The sequence below is a fragment of the Amblyraja radiata genome, chromosome 12 (genome assembly GCF_010909765.2).
Source record: "Amblyraja radiata isolate CabotCenter1 chromosome 12, sAmbRad1.1.pri, whole genome shotgun sequence".
NCBI lineage: Eukaryota > Metazoa > Chordata > Chondrichthyes > Rajiformes > Rajidae > Amblyraja > Amblyraja radiata.
The window spans coordinates 40,900,107-40,924,505 of record NC_045967.1 but is presented as its reverse complement, the minus strand read 5'-3'; the positions used below and the strand labels follow the sequence as shown (position 1 = coordinate 40,924,505).

The 24,399-nt window shown below is 41.5% G+C and overlaps 1 protein-coding gene across 2 annotated transcripts; it reads right to left on the bottom strand.

Moving 5' to 3' along the window:
• Positions 1–707: 707 nt before the first annotated feature.
• Positions 708–22,459, bottom strand: prps1 (phosphoribosyl pyrophosphate synthetase 1). 2 transcript variants are annotated; one of them, XM_033030605.1, is made up of 8 exons: positions 22,176–22,459; positions 17,486–17,570; positions 13,487–13,670; positions 10,278–10,376; positions 8,484–8,608; positions 7,302–7,475; positions 6,824–6,983; positions 708–1,735 (listed from the first exon to the last, which is right to left on the bottom strand). In XM_033030605.1, exons 2-8 carry the CDS (start codon positions 17,494–17,496, stop codon positions 1,643–1,645), a joined length of 846 nt encoding a protein of 281 aa, XP_032886496.1. In that variant the 5' UTR covers positions 17,497–17,570; positions 22,176–22,459; the 3' UTR covers positions 708–1,642. The 2 variants fall into 2 exon arrangements, with proteins under 2 accessions (XP_032886496.1, XP_032886495.1); XM_033030604.1 differs by lacking the exon at positions 17,486–17,570 and having other exon boundaries at positions 22,176–22,458.
• Positions 22,460–24,399: the final 1,940 nt, after the last annotated feature.

Genomic DNA, 24,399 nt, shown 5'->3' with positions numbered 1-24,399 from the left:
GTGGACTTCAGGAGGGGGAGGAGGAGGACTCAAGCAACGCCGATCACCATTAAGGGCACTGAGGTGGAGGTGGTCGCTAATCACAGGTACCTTGGGGTGCAGCTTGACAGTGAGCTGAACTGGAAGTGTCATATGGAGGCGGTGTACAGGAAGGGACAAAGCCGACTGTATTTTTTAAGGAGGCTGAGGTCTTTTAATATCTGCCAACCCCTACTGTGCAATGTCTACCATTCAGTGGTGGCCAGTGCTCTGTTTTTTGCTGTGGCCTGTTGGGGAGATGGCGCCCGTATAGCGGATAAAAACAGACTGGACAAACTAATCAGGAAGGCCGGCTCAGTGGTCGGGGCTGAGCAACGAACGGTCCAGCAGGTGGCAGAGGCCAGAACTCTAAATAAACTAGGTTCTATAATGACAAACCCCACTCACCCACTCCATGCCCTGAAGGTGATCAAGAGCAGCATCTTCAGTCAGAGGCTGATTGCACCAATGTGCAAAACGGAGAGATACAGGAAGTCCTGTTTACCAGCTGCTATAAGACTTTATAATGAGCATAAATAACTGCACTTTTTTTTAAATTAATTGTATTTTAACTTGTATTTTAACTTGTTATGTATGAAAGCGTGGTGTTATGTTTGTCTTGAAGCTGTCGTGGCACTGTAATTTCCTGAAAAGGATTATTAAAGGAATAATCTAATCTAATCTAAACGGCAGGAGATAATAACATTTGTTTTAATACAAGGCTCATAAATGTACACAGAATGAGAATAAAGATGTTGAGCAAATCAAGTTTATAACACAGGCCAAGTTAGAATTGGTTGATCCAAATTATTTGGATTTTACAACAAAATTGAATCCTGTATTAAATTCTCATTTTTTAAAAGACTTGTGGGCCAAAAGAAAGTTGCTTGGGATCCTCAGAAGCTTTTCATATTCACCAGGGTTCCATTGAAATATTCTTGGAAGATAATAGACTGAGAACAGACCAAGCTGCTTCAATCACATCTTAGAAGCAATGCACCAGTACCATGCAATAATAGGATTTTGTAACTATGAAACTATTGTACTTCTAATAAGGCACAGGGCAGCATAAAAAAAAAAGTTATCCCCTGCTTTGTCTGCATCAGGCCAAATATTTGAGATGGGAAATACACAAAATTTGCCGAAATGCATTGTCTCAATGATAGAAGCACAAATTTAATAACATGAACAGGAGATGAGGTACATTCACACAGTTTCTTCCTCCTCCAAACAAAAAATAAATCTATTCCAGTTTTCTAAAATATCGACAATCTGCTACAAAAATCAGCAGCTTCTATTGTGGCAGATGTGTTGCAATCAATATTGCAATGTAGTAAGAATGGCAGGAATACACCAAACATGATTTAAAAAAAAGTAAGCCCTCTTGATACCAAGAGGGATATGAAATGTTTCATTTTGGTTAAACCGAATCACAGCTGCTGCATTTAAACAGTGAACATCTAATATATTGATGGATATTTAAACAAAACATTTGCACCAACAGAGATCTGTTGGTACCACAATGTAGCAACAAAGATCATCTTTTATCATTTGATGCAGGAGGGGAAGATAAAGAAAAATTAAACTTGATAGAATAATATGCACAAACAGTAGATAGCAAATATTACAATGGAACATGACTGAACAGATAGGACACGGATTCTCCATTGTGAGTTCTTCTAATTGCTTCAGCGAGTATCATGGAGATATCAATAACCTGAGAGAAGAGATGATTCAGGATTAGTGTTGTGTTTCCACTTCAGTCTTGCTACAAATGTTACAAAATTAGAAGTCTTGCATGCACCAAAATAAAAGGATGTTGAAGTCAACTAGTTTGACCACTTTATAGAAACTTACCAAGCTGATTTGGGTTTTAAACACAACTCTTATGGTCCAAATTGAATTTGAAAATGTTATCTCCACCCTGACACTTATTATTTGAAGACAGATTGGAACAAAGTATAATATTTTACAACACAAGTGGACTCTTTTTAGTCTGAAGTCTGAAGAAGGGTTTTGGCTCGAAACGTTACCTATCTCCTTCGCTCCATAGATGCTGCTGCACCCGCTGAGTTTCTCCAGCATTTTTGTGTACCTTTGACTCTTTTTATAATATACTTGGACCACTAGATGCATTGAGTATAATTTGGTCCATCACGGTGGCGCAGTGGTAGAATTGCTACCTTACAGCAAATGCAGCACCGGAGACCTGGGTTCGATTCCGATTACGGGTGCTGTCTGTAAGGAGTTTGTACGTTCTCCCCATGACCTGCGTGGGTTTTCTCCCACATTCCAAAGACATACAGGTTTGTATGTTAATTGGCTTGGTAAATGTAAAAATTGTCCCTAGTGTAGGATAGTGTTAATGTGCGGGGATCGCTGGTCGGCGCGGACCCGGTGGGCCTGTTTCCGTGCTGCATCTCTAAACTAAAGACAAGAAGGGCAACGGGAATTACAAAAGATATTCATATGGATAATAACCAGGACAAACGTGCGGGATGGGTCTGAAGTAGACTGAGAAAGCGTTTCTATTTGAGTAAAACAGAACTGTAAAAGACAATTAAGACATCAAAATGGGTAATGAAGCTTCCTCTGAAACCAAGTGGTGAGAACATTACACTTATTAGCATTAATGACAGTGAGATAAACAATATAGCTGTATGCATAAAGCATAAATATTGTCCTCAATTGTTATTTATATAAATTGTTAAATGTTCAGGCACCAACACCAATCTCTCCGGAACACTACTTGGAACATCTTAGCAATGAAAAACAGACCCATTTATGCCTCTACTCTGATTCCAGTCAATGGTCAGATTTATTCGTCACATACACAATTAAGTGCAGTGTAATGAACTTGCCAGCAGCGGTACAATAAAAAAAAACAATACACAATAAAAATAAAATAAAAAAATTGAACACAAAATATCCACCACAGCATTCATCACTGTGGTGGAAGGCACAAAGTTTAGTCAGTCCTCCTCCATTTGTTCCCCTGGCCAGGACCATAAACCTCCGCAGTCGCCGCTGCGGGCAGCCAGATGTACACGCAAGGTCAGTCACGAATCGGTGCTTCCCTACCGGAGACAGCGGCTTCAAGCTGTTGTAGGCCGCGGGCCGGCGGTCGGAGCTCTTCTCCAGGGATTCCTGTCGAGCGATCCCGCTCCGGATGGTAAGTCCCCGCTGTGCCCACGGTTAGAAGCACCGCAGACCGTGGCTTCTAGGTGATATAGGCCACGGGCCGGTGGTCGGAGCTTTTCTCCTCCGGGGTCCCCAACGAGGGATCCCAGGCTCCGGATGTCGCTTGGAGGAGGCGACCAAAAGCAGTTCCCCCCTTACCCCCCCTCACCACCCCCCACACAAGACACACCGAGAGACATTAAAACAAACATTTGAACATACTAAAAAAACAAAAATTGACTAACACGCTGCTGGCAGGGCAGCCGTCTCGCAGCACCCCCACCGCCCCCCACCCACAGTCAGTCAATCTTCATCCACAAAGTGTCACTTCCTATACCATAAGGTTTTATTTTCTGTGATAATATGTAATGCATCACCTTGACAATTGCATCATTTTTATACATTTGGCAAATACAATCTCTTTAACAAATCCATGGTTCACTTTGCCTGACAATCATAACTTTTCTGTTAAATGTCTTTAGTAATAGCTTCTAAAATGTAATTGTAAATATGCCAAGCTAACTGGTCAGTATTTTCTGATTTGTGTCTCCTTCCTTTTGAATAAACGTTACATTCACCATTTCCAGACCAAGTGTCCACCGGGTGGCGCCAGCAATGGCTGCCTCACCAACAATCTGCCTGTCCTTCCTTCTTTGTATTTTAATACCATGTGCTAAATGTATGTTTTTAGTGTTCTTTAGCTTGCTTTTTGTGGGGGATGGGGTTGGGGGAAACTTTTTCTAATTTACCTCAACGGAGATGCGATTTTTTTCCTTATTTTTTTTTATTTGTATTTTTTAGCTTTAGAGATACAGTGCGGAAACAGGTCCTTCGGCCCATCGAGTCCACACAAACCAGCTATCCCCGCACATTAACACTATCCTACATACACTAGGGACAATTTACACATACACCAAGCCAATTAACCTACAAACCTGTACGTCTTTGGAGTGTGGGAGAAAACCGAAGATCTCGGAGAAAACCCACGCAGGCAATGGGGAGAACGTACAAACGCCATACAGACAGCACCCGTGGTCGGGATTGAACCTTGGTCTCTGGCACTGCAAGCACTGTAAGCCAACAACTCTACCGTTGTGCCACCGTGGCCACCCTAACGTATCACCATCCGCATTTCGGACCAACATCGTGGAGTTGGCGGCCTTTGCTGAAGCCCGACTTTTGAGAGCTCCACCGTGGGGAGCTTATGGGACTTTAACATCGCGGAGCCCGCAATCCCTTTGCCAGGGATCGACCTCGGAGCTCCAACCGTGGATGCTTGCGGACTTAACATCACGGAGCTCGCAGTCTCTGGTCAGGGATGACTTTGGGAACTCCAAGCTGCAGGAGCTTCGACTACTCCAACTCGGGAGTTTTGACCACCCCTGACGCTGGAGTTTCGACCGCTCCCGACGCGGGGGCTTCGACCGCTCCCGACGCGGGTGCTTCGACCGCTCCCGACGCGGGTGCTTCGACCGCTCCCGACGCGGGGGCTTCGACCTACCCGATGGATGGTTCGACTGTCCCAACCGCAGGAGAATAAGAGGAGATGATTGGACTTTATTGCCTTCCATCACAGTGAGGAATGTGGGGAATCCGCTGCGGTAGATGTTTATGTTAACTTAAGTAGCTGTGTCTGGTTGCTTTTTTTTCATATGGCTGTATGGTAATTCGCATATCACTGCAACTTAATTAACACATGTGACAATAAATGAGCTTTGAAACCTAGACCTGAATATTTAGAAAATCATTAACGGCAAACTCATTAGTCTGAAGGATACAAGAAACTGTAGTTGCTGGAAAATAAAGTGCTGAAAGAACCCACCGGGTCAGGCAGCATCTATGAAGGGAATGGACAGACGACAGTTTGAGTCAGGTCCCTTGTTTAGACTGATTGGGGAATTGGTGAGAAAGCTGGAAAGGAGAGGGAGCGGGACGAAGCTTAGGACAAAAGATATTGCAGATGCTGGAATTTTGAGCACAACACAAGAAACTTGTGACACAAGAACCAAGTTTTTATCTCCATCTTATTTTCCATTATTAACTCCGCAGATCAATTTTCTACAGGGTCACTTACTTTGTTTACTGATTTTTTAATATATCTGTAGTTACATGTCTGACTAGCTTTGTCTTCTACCATTTTCTCCCATTTGTTACCCGTTTAAGATATCCTGTTCAATTTTATAACCAGCATATTTGTACAATTATTTCCTTTAACAAAAAAGAAAAACTGCTGGAGGAGCTCAGTGGGTCAGGCAGCATTTGTCAAAGAAAATGTAGACAATGTTTTAGGTCAGAACCCGTTGGTGTGAATTACTCCAGCAGTTAGTTTTTGCTCAAGATTCCAGCATCTCTTGTGCCTCCATTCTTTTCTTTATGCCTGGTACAATCTTTAACTTATTTTATTAATAATAAATATCTGATATGCTCCTGGGAAATTCTTTTAAAAATATGGTAGTTTCTCTCTTTTTCTGAGGTAGCCTGTGTCCTGGTTTCACACTAATAAGTGTTTTGTAAACACTTCAGCGCCATTATGTTATTTTTGTAACATGATTATCAGAAGCATGCACAAACATGATGTAAAAGGATAATGAAAACTGGTCAAATAATTTCCCTATCCTTGACTGTGTCAGCTAAATCACTTAAGAAGCTCCTCTTAAACCATCAGCCTGTGCATGTTTTCATTGAGTTAAATTTTTACCTCTACTAGAACTGCAGATTCAAGAAAGTGGCTTGCAATCACCTTTGACTTAAATTGAGATATGGGAATGTTGACCTTGCCAGCAATGCACAGATCCCAAAAAATGAAGAGAGAAAAGGATCCCTTTGCCCTAGTACCTTTATTTTGCTCGCAATGTATCACCTTATTTTTATTTGCCAAATGTAATCTTACCTGTTGAAATTTGCCCATTATTCCCCTTCTGCAAATCTTTTTGTAATTTATTATCAGTCATCTTCTCTGATGAACATACCCCCACCCCCAATTTGTCACTGTCTAAAAATAATAAATTATGTCTTTATATCTAATCTTGCACAAAGACAAGATTGATACTGCTACAATAAAAAAGCTTCCATTTTCTTTAGTGGAGCAGCAATTCCATTAGTCTATTGCTCAACAATTGCTTTCACCAATGCCACATTGGGCAGTTCTTCATTTCTTCTCATGCAAAAGGGTGATGACATGGTGACGTCACAGTAGAGCTACTGCCTTACAGCGCCCGAGACCCGGGTTCGATCCTGCCTACGGGTGCTTGTCTGTACGGAGTTTGTATGTTCTCCCCTTGACCTGCTTGAGTTTTCTCCTAGATCTTCGGTTTCCTCCCACACTCCAAAGACATCCAGGTTTGTAGGTTAATTGGCTTGGTATAAATGTAAAAAATGTCCCTAGTGTGTGTAGAGCAGTGTTAATGTGCGGACATTGCAGGTCGGTGCGGACTCGGTGGGCCGAAGGGCCTGTTTCCGTGCTGTATTTCTAAACTAAACAAAAAACAATAGCTTCTAATTTTCGAAAGAAATCCCGAGGAAACAAACTGGGAAACTGCCTCACAGACAAGTATTTCTAACTGATCAAGTACTAAAGTTCTATCATCTGGACAATTAGTCTCCAGCAAATTCTTTTTTCACTTACCTGTATTTTAGGACAGTGTTTCATTTTGTCCTCTTGAGGTATTGTATTTGTAACTACGACAGCTTCAAAGCAGGCATTGTTGATGCGGGAAATAGCAGGACCAGAAAAGATTCCGTGTGTGAGAATAGCATAAACTTTGGTAGCTCCAGCAGAGAGCAACCTATGATACACAAATAATTCAAATCAGAAACTAAGCTATACCTCCCATTCTGCTGCTTACTATAGCACTTCATTTCCAATTTCTGACAAGACAATGTTTTTAAAATGCATTATTACTAGTTAAAAAGACAGTCTATTAATTTACACCCCTAAAGCAACTGGTGGCTCATGTTTTTCTTCTTAAAATTGGAAAACATTCCAATTTGCAAGTTTTACAGATCAATAAAACCAATCTGCAAGACAAGATTGATACAATAAAAAAGCTTCCATTTTCTTTAATGGAGCAGCAATTCCATTAGTCTATTGCTCAGCAACTCACTTGTCTGCAGCATGACAAATCGTGCCACACGTATCTGCCATATCATCAACAAGAATAGCCACTCGATCCTTCACATCACCAACCAAAACCATTCTGTCAACTTCGTTGGCCTTTTTACGCTCCTTATGAATCAGTGCAAAATCTACATTCAGCCGGTCAGCAATAGATGTAACTCTAAAATTGGAAGAAAAGTAAATTTGTTAAGGATTCCTCACTTATAATGAATATAAAAACATGTGCAAGCAGCGAACAAGAATTGTGATGATCTTCCAAACAGCTTTTTAAAAAATAAATAGCAGCTAGTTTTCCAGCTTTCTGATTTTAATGAAAATTAGCTGGAAGTGGATGCTGACATAATTAGGAATGATAAAAGTGTTGCCAAAGAAGCCAAAAAGAACCCAATGCTTGGGAGCTGTGTTGAAAGAAGACTCGACATATAACGGGTGTGTGTGCGCGTGTGCGTCAATCTTGTTAATTCGTATCTTCTTTTCTAAGTTATTAATTGTTGAAATTTTAAAAACAGCCAAAGCCGCCTTCTCACAGACAGCTTCCAGCCTGCTCACAGTGATGATGTCACAATGCCTCACAGTGCATTGATCACAATGGGCTCTCAAGCTGACTGCCCCAATGACATCACAACGGGACGTTGCCAAGGTAACAAGGCTGCTGCCCCCTCTACCAACATCTGAAGGGGCTGCTCAACAAGTTCTTGTTGTATTTTGTAGGGAGGGCCGATCCGGGGGGGTGGACTCTCATCGGCCCCCTCCCAAACCCCCAACCCACACCCCCCCCTCCCCCGGGGTGAAAGTAATATGCAAAATGAAAGCAACTTAAAATACAGGTGTTAAAAGTTTAAATCAAGCCCGAGCTAAAAGAAAAATATGCAGCAGTCATTTTGCTGGTAAGCTACACTTCAACAGTAGTCCTCTGAACGACAAGAGATACACCATAAGCAGGTTAGTTTACACTGAAAAATGAGAACTTCCCTCTGCCTCTTCTAATCTATTTTGTCATTCCACTAATTTATCAAATGCCAAAACAAAATTGAAACAAACATTCTCCTTATTTCAAAGAGGAACGTTTCCATTAAGGAAAAAATTATATCAGATATCGGACCACTGATCCGAGATTATGTGCTTTAAATTTTAAAGTTGACTCCTAAGCCCCCTTCCAACCACTCACCTCTTTGCTCCACCAGCATCGGGAGAGACAATGGTACAGTTTTTCCACTCTGGAATGTTCTCCCTAATCCACTTAAGTACTGCTGGTTCAGCATACAGGTTATCCACTGGAATATCAAAGAAACCCTGTGGAAGAAGCAACAAGAAAAGGGAAATTAAGTAATAATGCTCAGGCACATCAGGGCAAGATATTTTGATAGCATTACTTGGAGAAATGCAGACTGTGCAGCGAGTTTAAAAAAATCTCCATGGTCATATTTTGGCTAAATGGGACATTTTGAAGGAAGATTCATAATACCATTTTAGCCATTGCAATTCTACCAATAGGTCCAGTGAACATATCGCAGAGGTTTTAAAAGGCTGAGCAAGGCAAGCTATCTTACTGCTAGGCCTAGCTGGTAATATCCTGCATGCAAAAGGGAGGTAAACTTTAGCTGAATGGAAATTTTGTAGTGCACATTTTAAACAGGGCCATTTTGAGGACAAAGTTTTGTGCTTAAGATCTAAGTACAGAGTCTTAGATGCGAGGGGCTTCAGTGAGCAGGCTGAATGGTAACAAAATCTGGCAAGCCCGAGTAAGATAGACACAAAAATATCTCAGCAGGACAGGCAGCATCTCTGGATAGAAGGAATGGGTGACTTTTTGGGTCAAGACCCTTCTTCAGATTCCCTACTTTCCCCAAGTCAGAGTAAGATCCATCCTATTCTTTCTTTTAACCTAGTACTAACTTTAGAAGTAGAAATGGCAGTCAGTGGAGTGGTATTCTCCTCATGAAACGTGAGAAATCAGGGAGGAGTCAGGTGTCTCGAATAACTATATTTACATAAAGTGATTGGATTGGATGGGGCGGCAGTTGGATTCCCAAGGAGTATCACGAGGCAAAAAGTGTAAAAAGGTCAATGGTTCAGGGAGCTCGTCACATTGCATATTCAACCAAATAAATGGGGACTCCTGCATGGTGGGTGTGGCGGGGTGGAGAATGATCTCTCAGGGTAAACCAGCAGCAGCTGCCAATCGTGCAGCAGGGTAGGTTGGAGTCTAGATGAGCATTAGTGATAAGGAACTCAATAGTCTTTTAGTTTAAAGATACAGCGCAGAAACAGGCCCTTCGGCCCACTGAGTCGTCGCCGACCTGCACATTAACACTATCCTACACACACTAGGGACATTTTACACTTATACCAAGCCAATTAACCTACAAACCTGTACGTTTTTGCAGTGTGGGAGGAAACCAAAGATCTCCGAGAAAACCCACGCAGGTCACGGGGAGTACATACAAACTGACAGCACCCGTAGTCGGGATCAAACCCAAGTCTCTGGCAAGGCAGCAACTCTACCGCTGCATCTCTGTGTCGAGGCACAGATCGGAGTTTCTGTGGTCGTGAACGAGACCCCGGGATGTTGTATTAGCAGGCACAGAAGATTTTGAAAGGGGAGGGTCAACAGCCAAAAGTTGCCGTCCATATTGGTACCAACAATATAGGTGTGCTGTAGAAATTGGGATTGGGAAAATATATCAAATGTTTTTGCTAGCATCATTCTATAAAGGATTATTGCCAGAGCCCAGCAAAACATTACTTCTATTCCATAACGAGAACTTAAATGCACAATCAAGATTCTATTCCTCAGGAGTCTGTTGCAAAATTCAGTCGTAATACTGGTTTGCAAGCTCAGAATTGCGCCATTAGTTTAGTGCTTGAAAAATGCAATAAATGTGGAATAAGTTTAGAAAGCTGGCTGCAATTATGTCTTGTGAGTTAGATCATTTAATTTCTTCCAATTTCTATGGCTTACCTGTATTTGCGAGGCATGGAGATCCATAGTGATGATGTGATCTGCTCCAGCCACAGATAGCATGTTTGCAACCAATTTTGCAGATATAGGAGCTCGACTCTAAAAACAAGAACTCTCTATTATAAACATCTTTAAGCGTAAAGGTTTATTTTAAGCATTTCTTTTTTTTACTTCCCCAGAGAAAAAACCTTCATGAAGTGTCAGCTTGAAATGTTGATATTGGGTAAATATATTGACGTTCAATTACCTCATTGCCAAATTTTAATCCATCTAATTTTCTTTTAAATGAAATTACTGCAAGAGAAGTTACCTTGTCTGTTTTTCAATGTTTTGGCATGGTCAAGTATCCCATCTTTTTCCAATGCCATTCTTCTTTTGTAGAACTCAATAGAACAAAATGATTGTGTTAACTCCTAACTCTCTCATCACAGCCAAAATCTTACTACATTTGACTTCTCACCTCGCAAGGTTAAGTCTGGAATCCCTAAAAGGAGCTATCCTTAGACTTGGCCCTTCCTCAAGCTGCCTTTGTCCGATTCCACACTATCCCACAGGCAATCATCTTTAAACCAGCATAACCCTGATCTAGCACAAACTCCCACGCTATGTTTGTTCAAAGTCTTTCCTATATTTGTTCAAAATATATGTTCAAAATATATGTCCAAAATATTTGTTCAACATTTGATCATGTATGAAGTACAATTTCTTACAATGGATGACTGCAATAATCCCAGTCTGAAGGGTCTCGACCCGAAACGTTGCCCATTCCTTTTCTCCAGAGATGCCGTCTCACCCGCTGAGTTACCCCAGCATGTTCCACCACAAGCCCATGCTATCGCCAATTCCATGCCCCTCTTCCACCACTGAATTTAACCCGATATTGGCAATCTTAACATCATACCACTTTACTACACTTTTACTGGTCAACTTATGTTAGATACATGTCCCAGGCTGGGTCAGATATATCCAAGGACACTGTGGGAAGCTGGTGAAGAAATTGTTGGAGCCTAGCTGAGATATACAAATCATTGTTAGATGCAGGCAAGATGCCAGATGACTGATGGGCGGCTAATGTTGTGCTTCTGTTTAAGAAGGGCTACAAGGAAAAGCCTGGGAATGATAGACCAGTGTGCCTAGCATCTGTGGTAGGTAGGTTATTGAAGAGGAATCTGAGAGATTATATATACATTGGATAGACAACTGCTAATTAACGATAAGACAGCATGGTTTTATGCATGGGAGATATCTTACAAGTTTGAGTTTTTTTTAAAGGAGTAACCATGAAGGCTGACAAGGGCAAGACATTGTCTATATGAACTTCAGACAGGCCTTTGATAAGGTTTCCCATAGCTGGGTGCTCTGGAAGGTTAGTTCATATAGTATCCAGGGATAACGAACTAACTGGATACAGAATTAATTTCATGGAAGGAAGCAGAGTATGGTGGTCGATGGTTGCTTTTACAGACCGCAGGCTTGTGACAAGTGGTGCGCCTCAGGGATCAGTGTTGGGCATATTACCGTTGTTTCAACGTTTTGGATGAGGATTTGCAAGACATGATCAATAAGATTGCAGATTACACTAAAGTAGATGGTATTAAAAACAGAGAAGATGGCATCAAAATTACAGCAAAATCAGCCAGGCTGAGAAATGGCAAATGGAGTTTAATGTAGAAAAGTGCAAGATGGTGCATGTTGGGAAGTCAAACCAGGTCAAATCAGGGGATATAGGGAGAAGGCAGGAACGGGGTACTGATTGGGGATGATCAGCCATTATCACATTGAATGGCGGTGCTGGCTCGAAGGACTGAATGGCCTACTCCTGCACCTATTGTCTATTGAATGTTGAATGGTAGGGCCCTGGGGAATGTTGTAGAGCAGAGATAAAGGAGTACAGGTGCACAGTGGCATCACAGCTGGATAGGGTGGTAAAGGTGGGTTTTGGTACACCGGCCTTCTTCAGTTAGACTTGGTCACCCTGCTGTAGGAAAGATGTAATTAAGCTGGAAAGACTAAAGAAGATTTATGTAGATGTTGCTAGGACTTGTGTGCTTGAGCGACAGGGAATGTTTGGGCAGGCTAGGACTTTATTCCTTGAAGCGCAGCAGGATGAGGGGTGATCTTATACAGGTATACAAAATCATGTTGGAAACAGGTAGGGTGAATGCACAGTCATTTTCCCCAGGCTTTGGAAATAAAGAACATCGTACAAAAGATTAACCACATAAAGTAATAGTGATGGTAAAGATATTGCAAGTAATGAGGTAGTTTTACAAAAACAAAGGATTTTGATACAATCTTAGCTTCAACTGGCAACTTTTTAGGTAACGTTATTTAAAAACCCATTGGTCTGTATCCTGGTATTCCAGGATAGATTTTCTCTCGGGGAGCAAAATAAACACAGCTGGCAAACTATGATACTTTTAGGTAGATAAAATTAATGATGTCATTGTTGCCATTGCCTGAATGGGCTGATTTGAAAAAGTTGTTTCAATGGGATATACACAGGTCACTTGAACAAACTAAAATATGACAAAAGGTCATAACTACATTACCCCAAATGATCCCTTCACTAGGTGATTGTTTATTTTAAAAATTAGTTCTGTGATAGAATGAGACAAGCAGTATGTTAATGGACAAAGGGTATCTGCCAATGCCTGGAAATAAGCTACTAGTGCATGAAGGATATTAATCAGCGAGCTAACTAACATTTCTGAGGTGGATCCTTAAAGCATGCCTTGAATTAATACTTGATTAGCTTGAAAAAAATATCAAGAAAACCCATAATTAACACATTGTCTCCCCATCACTACTTGACTGACAAAATTATGTGAGCAAATATATTGTGTGCAAATCTGTTCTGCATTAGGATGAAATCAGTCACACTACTTGTTGCCCTTTTAGGATAACTTACGGTTTTCAAGGAAAAAAAATAATTCAGTTTCACTACCCACCCCCCACTTCCACTAAAATCTCTTTCTTACCAAGCTATTATTACTTCCAAGATGTGTGCTACCTTGGAGTTACATTAGCAGGAATATCCGTCATGTGAAGTGGCATCCTTTCTTGTATCAGAGATTTTTATTTTAATACATTAAAAAGGCAGAAAATTAAAACATGGTAGTGTTTTATACCAAATCAACTGTCAATTGTAATGTTTGCTTGTGGATTGACAGGACATTAAATTTGAAGATCAAAGATATCAATCCTACCTTGTCTTTCTTGTCTTGCCTTGCATAAGGGAAGCAGGGGATTACTGCAGTAACACGACAGGCTGAGGCAATCTTGCAGGCATTGATCATGATGAGTAACTCCATCAGATTGTCGTTGATTTCTCCACAACCACTTTGTACAATGTAAACATCTTCACCTCGAACACTCTCGCCAATCTCCACACTTCAGGGTGTAGGGAAGTGAGAAAGAGGAGAAGGAAAGGAAAAATGAACTTTTAGTCATTTGGAGATCAGTTGTCACAGAGAATATACAGTGAATATGAAGACACTGTACTACTTTGATATAATGGGGCTGGAAAGGAAAGTGAGGGGTGGGAGAATCATATAGAACTCATTCGCTTCAGGCTTATCAGTTCAAGGAATGTAGTTTTGAATATACTCCAAAAATAACTTGTTTTGCAGTTCCTTCAAACTGGAGTTTCATTTTTTCAAAACCATCCATTATTCTTAAATTCCATTTCTGTAAACTATTCCCAAGGTCACACCTTTCTCCAAGCTTCCTTTGATCCAGTCCCAGTGATTACAAGCCATCATTCCTGGAGGTCACAGTAATTAACTTCCCCTCTCCAGGCACTTTATCTTTAAAATAAAACAAATTTGCAGACTGGTAAATCTTCTCATCAAAAACAAAAAGCATGACAGATCCTCCTCAGCCTACAGACGCCTGACTTATGTACAGGTGAGCATCTGGGAGACGGATTTGCCTGCTGCTTCCATGTTGGAATTTGGTTTTGGCTACATATCCGACATGATCTGTTTGGATTAGGAACGGTTCTCAGGAATGGAAAGTGCTATAGCCTGGAGAAGCCATGTATAGAAACAAAAATCTGGCCTCTCCACATTCAATTAGTATCATGTAAACATCTTCACCCTCAAAATGCTTCCCCATTAAAAATTGTCCTTGAGAGGAGAAATATGCGGCAGGAGTGATGAAAATTTGATCAATAACAGGGACCAGTCAGAGAACATAGTTGTGAAAGTGATATCATAGGACATACGGTGCCCTCCATAATGTTTGGGACAAAGACACATCATTTATTTATTTGCCTCTAGACTCCACAATTTGAGATTTGTAATAGAAAAAAAAATCACATGTGGTTAAAGTGCATAGTCAGATATTAATAAAGGCCATTTTTATACATTTTGGTTTCACCATGTAGAAATTACAGCAGTGTTTATAATAGGCCCCCAGATTTCAGGGTGCCATAATGTTTGGGACACAGCAGTGTAATGTAAATTAAAGTAGTCATGTTCAAGTTCAAGAGTTTATTGTCATGTGTCCCAGATAGGACAATGAAATTCTTGCTTTGCTACAGCACAACAGAATATTGTAGGCATAAATAAATACAGAACAGATCAGTGTGTCCATGTACCATTGAATATATATACATATATACATACACACACACATAAATAAGCATATAAAGTGCAATAGGCTATTAAAGTTCAGATTTTTGTTTGAGTTGAGTTTAATAGTCTGATGGCTGTGGGGAAGCAACTGTTCCTGAACCTGGATGTTGCAAATTTCAGGCTCCTATGCCTTCTACCTGAAGGCAGCGGAGAGATGAGTGTGTGGCCAGGATGGTGTGGGTCCTTGACGATGCTGCCAGCCTTTTTGTGGCAGCGACTGTGGTAGATCCCCTCGATGGTAGGGAGGTCAGAGCCGATGATGGACTGGGCAGTGTTTACAACCTTTTGCAGTCTTGTCCGCTCCTGGGCGCACAAGTTGCCGAACCAAGCCATGATGCAACCGGTCAGCATGCTCTCTCCTGTGCATCTGTAGATGTTCGAGAGAGTCCTCCTCAACATACCGACTCTCCGTAATCTTCTCAGGAAGTAGAGGCTCTGATGTGCTTTCCTTATAATTGCATCAGTGTGCTGGGACCAGGAAAGATCTTCGGAAATATGCACGCCCAGGAATTTGAACCCTTTCCACCATCGACCCTTTGATATAAACGGGACTGTGGGTCCCCATCCCACCCCTACCAAAGTCCATAATCAGTTCCTTGGTTTTGCTGATGTTGTGAGCCAGGTTATTGTGCTGGCACCATTTGGTCAGTCGACCGATCTCACTTATATACTCTGACTCGTCTCCATCAGTAATACGTCCCACAACAGGGGTGTCGTCGGCGAACTTGATGATGGAGTTTGCATTATGACCGGCTACGCAGTCATGAGTATAGTGTGAGTACAGCAGGGGGGCTGAGCACGCTGCCTTGAGGTGCTCCCGTGCTGATTGTTATGGAGGATGACACATTTCCACCGATACGAACAGACTGTGGTCTGTGAATGAGGAAGTTGAGGATCCAATTGCAGATGGATGCGCAGAGACACAGTTCTGAGAGCTTGGTAACCAGCTTGGAGGGGATGATTGTATTAAATGCCGAGCTGTAGTCAATGAATAACAGCTGACATATGAGTTTTTGTTGTCCAAGTGGTCCAGAGCGGAGTGGAGAGCCAGCGAGATAGCATCCACTGTTGTGGCGGTAAGCGGACTGCAGTGGGTCCAGGTTTTTGTCGAGGTACGAGTTGATTTGCGCCATGATCAGCCTCTCAAAGCACTTCATCACCACATACGTTAGTGCCACTGATCAATAGTCATTGAGGCACGTCACCTTGCTCTTCTTCTAGTATTTTGTTGCATATCCTTTGGATGCAATGACTGCTTGAAGTCTGCGATTCATGGACATCACCAGTTGCTGGGTGTCTTCTCTGGTGATGCTCTGCCAGGCCTGTATTGCAGCCTTCATATTTTTGCAGCTAACCAGTGGTTTGCATTTAACAATTTAGCCTCTGTATTTCTGTTCATGAAGTCTTCTGCGGACAGTGGTCATTGACAAATTCACACCTGAAGAGTGCTTCTGATCTGTCGGACAGGTGTTTGAAGATTTTTCTTTATTAAAGAGAGAATTCTTCTGTCATCAGCTGTGGAGGGTGGAAGATTGCAACCTTCACGTGGTCCGCCCTGTTTCGACGAATGCAATCAACCCGGCGTGTACAATCAAATAAGATCAAGCTGCCCCTGCCCTACAACTTTTGGCTGTGCACGCCATACGCAAGAAGATCAGATGTGGAAGTCTTCCTTGGCCTGCCAGTCCTTTAGCAATTAGTAAGCTCACTAGTGCTCTGTTTTTTCCTCAATGATGTCCCAAACAGTTGATTTACGTAAGCCTAAGGTTTGGCTTGTGTCTCTAACAGTTTTATTCTTGTTTCTCACTTACAATGGCTTCTTTGACTTTCATTGGCACAACTTTGGTCCTCATGTTGATAAACAGCAATGAAAGCTTCCAAAGGTAATGGAAAGATTGGAGGAAAGACTAGCTGCTGAGAGCTCTCTTATATCTGCATGAAGGAGGCAATTAAACACACCTGAGCTATTACAAACACCTGCAAAGCCATGTGTCCCAAACATTATGGTGCCCTAAAATGGGGGGGGGGGGACACTATGTATAAACACAGCTGTAATTTCTACATGTGAAACCAAAATGTATAAATATACTCTTTAATAAAAACTGACGATGTGCACTTTAATCACGTGATTTTTTTCTATTACAAATCACAAATTGTGGAGTACAGAGGCAAATAAATAAATGATGGGTCTTTGTTCCAAACATTATGGAGGGCACTAAAGAACAGTACAACCCGGGATCAGCCCGTACATGCCACAATTTTATATTGAAGAGGCAGAAGTCCTGAAGGAATTTAAACACAAGGGCAAGGAACTATTTTAAAATTGGATGAATGAAATAAGAACCAACGTAGGTCAGGAGAGATGTTTGGTAAACATAACAGGTACAGACAGCAACGCTTTGGATGAGCTCATGTCTTTGAAGGATGAAGGCAGAGAAGTGGGGAAGCATTTGAATAATTGATACTGGGGTCTCAATTAAAATGTACAGGTGAATTTTTTCAGTAGCAGTGATAATTTCATCATAAATCATGCTATTTTGTGACCCATTCTTTCCAACATAAACTTACATCTTCCTCATTCGTGTACAATGTAGTAAACATTCTGGGGAAATAGTGACCTAGAAGATGGTACAGCCATTGAGTTGCCTAAACTCTACAAATTGAACAAAATCATAAGATCAGAGTTAAGAACATTCTGAATTTCAAAATTTTCCACAAAGTGCATTTGCATAATATTTGTCAAGTTATGAACACACAGAGCTCTGCAGATTTCAGGATCACGTTATAATTTTTAACTTGTAATTCCTTTTGAAAACACATCAACAAAATAAACAAATTTATGATGATAAATAACAAATTGAACAGTTAGGAGAGAGACAGGACTGGTTTTTTTTGGTACAAACGATCCAATATCAAGGGCTATATCATTCAAACCTTGATGTTTAGATTGCAATATCCTTTGAAACTGTTGATATTATGTAATATGTTTTTAAGGTTTCGGTGGTGGGAAAGATGCTGGAGTCAATTATTAAAGAGGTAATAATGGGGCATTTGGATAGCAGTAAAATAATTAGTCCAAGTCAGCATGGATTTTTGCAAGGAAAATCATGCTTGACTAATCTACTGGAATTTTTTGAGGATGTGACAAGTAAAATGGATGAAGGGGAGCCAGTGGATGTAGTGTATCTAGACTTTCAGAAAGCCTTTGATAAGGTCCCGCATGGGAGACTGGTGACTAAAATTAGAGCACATGGTATTGGGGATAGGGTGTTGACATGGATAGAAAATTGGTTGACAGACAGGAAGCAAAGAGTAGGAGTGAACGGGTACTTTTCAGAATGGCAGGCAGTGGCGAGTGGAGTGCCGCAAGGCTCTGTGTTGGGGCCGCAACTGTTTACCATATATATTAATGATTTGGAAGAAGGAATTAGGAGGAACACTAGCAAGTGTGCAGATGACACAAAACTGGGTGGCAGTGTGAACTGTGAAGAGGATGTTAGGAGGTTGCAGGGTGACCTGGACAGGTTGAGTGAGTGGGCAGATGCGTGGCAGATGCAGTATAATATAGATAAATGTGAGGTTATCCACTTTGGTGGCAAAAATAAGGGGGCAGATTATTATCTCAATGGGGTTAGTTAGGTAAGGGAGAGGTGCAGTGAGACCTGGGTGTCCTTGTGCACCGGTCACTAAAAGTTGGGTTGCAGGTACAGCAGGCAGTGAAGAAAGCTAATGGAATGTTGGCCTTCATAACAAGAGGATTTCAGTATAGGAGTAGAGGTTCTTCTGCAGTTGTATAGGGTTCTGGTAAGACCACATCTGGAGTATTGTGTACAGTTTTGGTCTCCTCATTTGAGGAAGGACATCTTTGTGATTGAGGCAGTGCAGCGTAGATTCACAAGATTGATCCCTGGGATGGCGGGACTGTCATATGAGGAAAGATTGAAAATCACTGGAGTTTAAAAGGATGAGGGGGATCTTATAGAAACATATAAAATTATAAAAGGACTGGACAAGCTAGATGCAGGAAAAATGTTCTCAATGTTGGGCGAGTCCAGAACCAGGGGCCACAGTCTTAGAATAAAGGGGAGGCCATTTAAGACTGAGGTGAGAAAAAAACCTTTTCACCCAGAGAGTTGTGAATTTGTGGAATTCTCTGCCACAGAGGGCAGTGGAGGTCAAATCACTAGATGGATTTAAGAGGGTTAGATAGAGCTCTAGGGGCTAGTGGAATCAAGGAATATGGGGAGAAGGCAGGCACGGGTTATTGATTGGGGACGATCAGCCATGATCACAATGAATGGCGGTACTGGTTCGAAGGGCCAAATGGCCTCCTCCTGCACCCATCTTCTATGTTTCTAAAGAACATAAATTTAAGATAAAATGGTGAGCAGCTGGAAGAACTCAGGCACCATCTGTGGAGGGAAATGGACAGTCAACGTTTTGAGACAAGTTCCTTCACCTGGACTAAAAATCTAAAATGTTAAGAGGCATCAAGTTATAAAAATATGATCAAATTATTTTAATACAAAAGTTTGGCAAAACCATACAAGCATCTGCAGCACTACCTCACTAAATATCTATGAAACAAATTTAACAAGAAGTGTTTTCAAAAATAAATTCAGTAGAGGCAAATATTAAGCCAAAGCAGTTACAGCAGAGGCAGATAATTATTGATGCCGAGGGAAAAATATTTTTTCCGCAGTGGGGATATAGAAAACTAATTTGTGTAGGAAAGAACTGCAGATGCTGGTTTAAATCGAAGGTAGACACAAAATGCTGGAGTAACTCAGCGGGACAGGCAGCTTCTCTGGAGAAAAGGAATGGGTGAAGTTTCAGTTGAGACCCTTCTTCAGACTCAGTCTTCAGTCTGAAGAAGGGTCTTGACTAGAAAACTAATGTATTTCAAAATATTTCAATTAGGTGTTATTATTAAACTCCCTCTTTACAACAAACTAATTGTTCATATAATGAAATCCAGTGAACCTTTGCTCCACTCCCTCAAAAGCACAAATATAGCTTTCCTCTCCGGAAAGAGTTTTACATAATATTAATGACAAGGTCTCGACAGGGTCCAATACAAATGGAGCAAGACAGCTCTGCTCTTGTACATACTCTTGCTATAAAGACAAATCTATCATTTGCCTTCCTAATTGCTTGCATAGTAACTTTCAATTATTGAGGTTATGCAACTGATTCTGGAGATCAAAACCTTTTAATCTCATATATTTAAAACACTATCTTTTTTTTTTAACAAAGTGGACAATCTGACATATTTTCACTTTATTTTCTACCTGCTGAGACATCACTGTTTCACCCAGCCTCTATATCACCCCCCAAAGCCTTCTTATATCTCCCCATAATCCAAGCTTTCTATCAGCAGCAAACTTGGGATACATTTCCATACTGACCCATCTGTCCTCAGCCTTCTCCACTGCCATGGAGAAGCCAAAGGCGAATTAGAATAGAAACATCTCATATTCCCTTTGACATGAGCACTGAAGTTTCCAATTTTAGATAACCCGTTCCCCATGTGCTTCTGCACTCACACCAGATTCTCTCTCCCCCTTGCTCACCTTTCCCATCACCCTCTTCTCCCTGGTTTTATCTGCCCATCACCCATATACTCATCGACCTGGATCTTTTTTCCTCTCACTTGGCTTACTTTGGCTAACCCACCCTCATAAAACTAGTTCCATCTATTCACCATCTCTCCTTCATCTGGTTCCACTTGTCACCTGTCTCTACCCTTACTCAACACTTGGCTCCACCACCTTTTTTAATCGTCCCCTTCTTATGCTACCATCTACCAGCCACTATCACATCCTCCCTCTCACTTCCATATACAGGCAATCCTCCATTTGTAGACACAAAATGCTGAAGTAACTCAGCGGGACAGGCAGCATCTCTGGAGAGAAGGAATGCATGTCGTTTCAGGTCGAGACCCTTTTTCAGACGGAAGGGTCTCGAAACGAAACATCACCCATTCCTTCTCTCCAGAGATGCTGCCTGGCCCGCTGAGTCACTCCAGCATTTTGTGTCTATCTTCGGTTAAAACCAGTTCCTTCCTACACATATCCTCCATTTATACTCTTGGTCCTGATACAGGACCTCGACCCCAAATATCTACCATCCCCGTCTCCACAAAAGCTGCATGACCCACTGAATTCTTCGAACAGTTCATTTATTTTTTGAACCAGATTCCAGCATCTGCAACAGCTTGTGTCTATTTGAAAAGGGTCTTAAACCTGATGATGGGCCCCAGTCCGAAAAGTTGTAATTTCATTCCCTCTGCAGATGCTGCCTAACCCATTGAGTTCCTCTTATCCGTTTCCACCATCTGTAGTTTCTGGTGTCTCCGGGAGTCGAGAACATCCGCAATGTGTTAAAGCAATACAATAATATGAAGGTAGACACAAAATGCTAGAGAAACTCAGCGGGTGAGGCAGCATCTATGGAGAGAAGGAATCGGCGATGTTTTGGGTCGAGACCCTTCATCAGACCAGCATCTGCAGTTCTTTGTTAAACAATACAATAACAAGTCTGACTATGTATAGGAAAGAAGTGCAGATGCTGTTTTAATCAAAGATAGACTAAAAATGATGGGGTAACTTTGCAGGACAGGCAGCATCTCTGGAGAGAAGGAATGGATGACCTTTTGGGTCGAGACCCTTCTTCAGACACATGTATGATTAGGAAAAAAACATAGAACATAAAACATAAATTGAATCTTGGACGAGTTAAGCATTATGCTGCCAACTTTTTGTGTATACACTGCAATAACTAATGACCTGGCGTTGCTAAGGTTACACCATTTGGAACGTTTAAAATTGAAGCCTCTAATCCAAGAGAGAGAAAGTTTACACTATAGACTTCAATTTCCAGGCGCAGCCTCTGCGCAAGGGAAATTACCCAAGGAAAGAATACAAACAATTATTAAAAACAGCCCCTTTCGTGTTTCTCTCATTTTCTCCGAACCACAAGACTGGCAACGTGCTCCTTTACCGCCGGTCGAGGATGGCTGGATATTGTAGTCGAAACGATGGATCTCCGCAACCAACAACAGGGGACAGAGGGGGACAGGGAACTACAAATCCCGCGTTGCATTACGAGCAGCGGCGTGCTCGAGCTGTGACCGCAAGGCCACAGCAACTTAAACAACGCAGCTCCCCACATCCAGGCACCAGAAATTAGGCGGCTTCTTTGGGGGGGAAGGTGTAGAATTATATCGCCACCGCAGGCCCGTTCCTCTTGTACTCACCACGTCTCTTGATTACTGAATTTTTTCGTGACTACTTTCCCAAGCTCCAGCCCCAGCCGATCGGCGATCTTCTGTGATAAATCCTGGTGAGAGCTGCCGCTGAAAATTTTGATGTTAGGCATATTTGGATGATTTTTCCTGATAAAATAACTTATAATAAATTAAAACGGCTTAATGTGGTTGTAAATACGAGTTGGTGAGTCTCGGTTTTAAAATCCCGAGCCTACGCCACCATCTTTGGAGAGAGCGGTGGGGACGGAGCGCACGTGATTCATCCATCGAGGCGACGACTACCGCCTTTGCTGCAGCCGCCATTCGTCCCACACTCTGCCAATCATCCAGATAGGTCAGAGGTGTTGCACCATATGTTTTTCACATCGAAGATTGATGTTTGTGTTTGCACCCTGATTACATGTTAATCTGTGACTGGGGCTCAAGCCAACAAACACACTTGATGCAACAGCAAAATATTGACTGCGCACCACGGGATGGAAATTCAATGCACACCTTATTCAGCACATTTGGAGCTCGTGCTTTCTTTCAGTATTGACTGCAGATACTGTAAATTTGAAATAAAGACAGAAAATGCTTGAAATATTCAGCAAGTCAGAAAACATGTCAATAGTCAATAGTTCTTTATTGTCCCACATACAGACATACAGTGAAATTCCAGGGCTGCCAACATTGGGTGATAGTTGGGAGTGAGAAATTGTGAGAGACCAAAAGCCCGAGGGAGCGTAGCGACTGAGGAGGGGGGGGGGGGGGGGGGGGGGGTGTGGGAAGGGGGTGTCCCCTATCCCATTGGTACTGAGATTTTGCATTTTTCAGTTTGAAATTGTACAATCTGATGCATACTGTAGCAAGTGTTTTCACTGACACTTGAATGCAATATTTATGCTTTAAATTGGATTAGCTATGAATAAGGTTAGGCTAAATTACATTCCTAATTACATTCCACAGTAGAGCCAGGCTCTGGTCAACAGGTGCAGCACATGAATGATCTTAGTATATTAATATATGGAAATTAGATTATAATCAAACACTTGGCCCATGTTAACCAACCTGGGTCTCACTGCACACCTGATACTACTCCTGACCCTGACTCCAGTTGCATACCTTCTCTCATTCCTGACCCTGAGTCCAGCTTTACACCAGCCCTCCTATTCTACCCTGATCATAGCTGCTTACCTGCTTAGGTTCCCAGTGCTGAACACTCCCATTGTCCCAGCTTTGACTGCACACCTGGTACTATTCCAGACCTTGACTCTGGATGCACACTTGGCCTTGCTCCTAGCCCCTCTGCACTGACAATATATCTGGCCCACACATAAAGCCTCATATCTGACACCCTGGACTTAACCTATTACGTTCAAGTCCACAGGTGCTTATATAATGCGGTAATCTTTTATAGGGCACTTCACAAACCGAATTTTGTATAACTAAATTTGCTACATCCATTGGCTTCCTTGTTATCTAACATGCTAGTTACTTTGTCAAATAAGTCAACAATTGGTTGAACACAATTCCTCATCCATAAAATTATACTCACTCAGCTGTATAAGTATTCTGTTACCATTTCCTTCATTTTCCTAACAAACTGTTCCGAAGTAATTTTCATCCCCAATATTTTCAGTATTTTGCTGTCTTCCTCTCAGCTGGGTCTTTTCCGAAATGCAAAGTCCATTAACTATATATTTAAGCAATATTATTCTATTAAATGTGATATTGAAAGTACATAATATTTTCTGTGGTATTCATAACACAACAATGATAAAAAGATCTTTGTTTTGATTGCATCTACCAACATGAATACATTATTATATTACAGTTAATATGCACCGAGGGCAAATTTTTGTTCCAATGCTTCCCATTCCCAATTACATTTACATTGAAGTGATTGAAATCCAAGTGAAGTTTAAATAGCATCAGAAAAACAAAACCTCCGGATGATATTCATTACGTGGTTGGTTGGAGTCAGTATCAGCACATTTACTATATTAAACTTTGAATATTCAGATGTCCTGTTTCAAGTCAAGTCAAGTAAAGTCAAGTTTATTAATCACTTGCACATAAAGTGCAAGTGAAATGAATTTGCTAGCAGCGGTACAATAAAAAAATCTATCAACATGTATCACTCTATGACTACATTATACCTCCACCATGCATGAAAGCTTCAAAATCAAGTGGTCGAGTTTTATTGCCACATACTCAAGCATAGAAACAT

Excerpts from the sequence above, each read along its gene's own strand:
- prps1 (XM_033030604.1), bottom strand. The coding sequence starts at position 22,297 with ATGCCTAACATCAAAATTTTCAGCGGCAGCTCTCACCAGGATTTATCA. Across the intron at positions 13,671-22,175 it reads TTCAGTAATCAAGAGACGTG|TGTGGAGATTGGCGAGAGTG; the intron begins GTGAGTACAAGA and ends TACACCCTGAAG. Across the intron at positions 8,609-10,277 it reads TCCATGCCTCGCAAATACAG|GGTTTCTTTGATATTCCAGT; the intron begins GTAAGCCATAGA and ends CTTCTTCCACAG.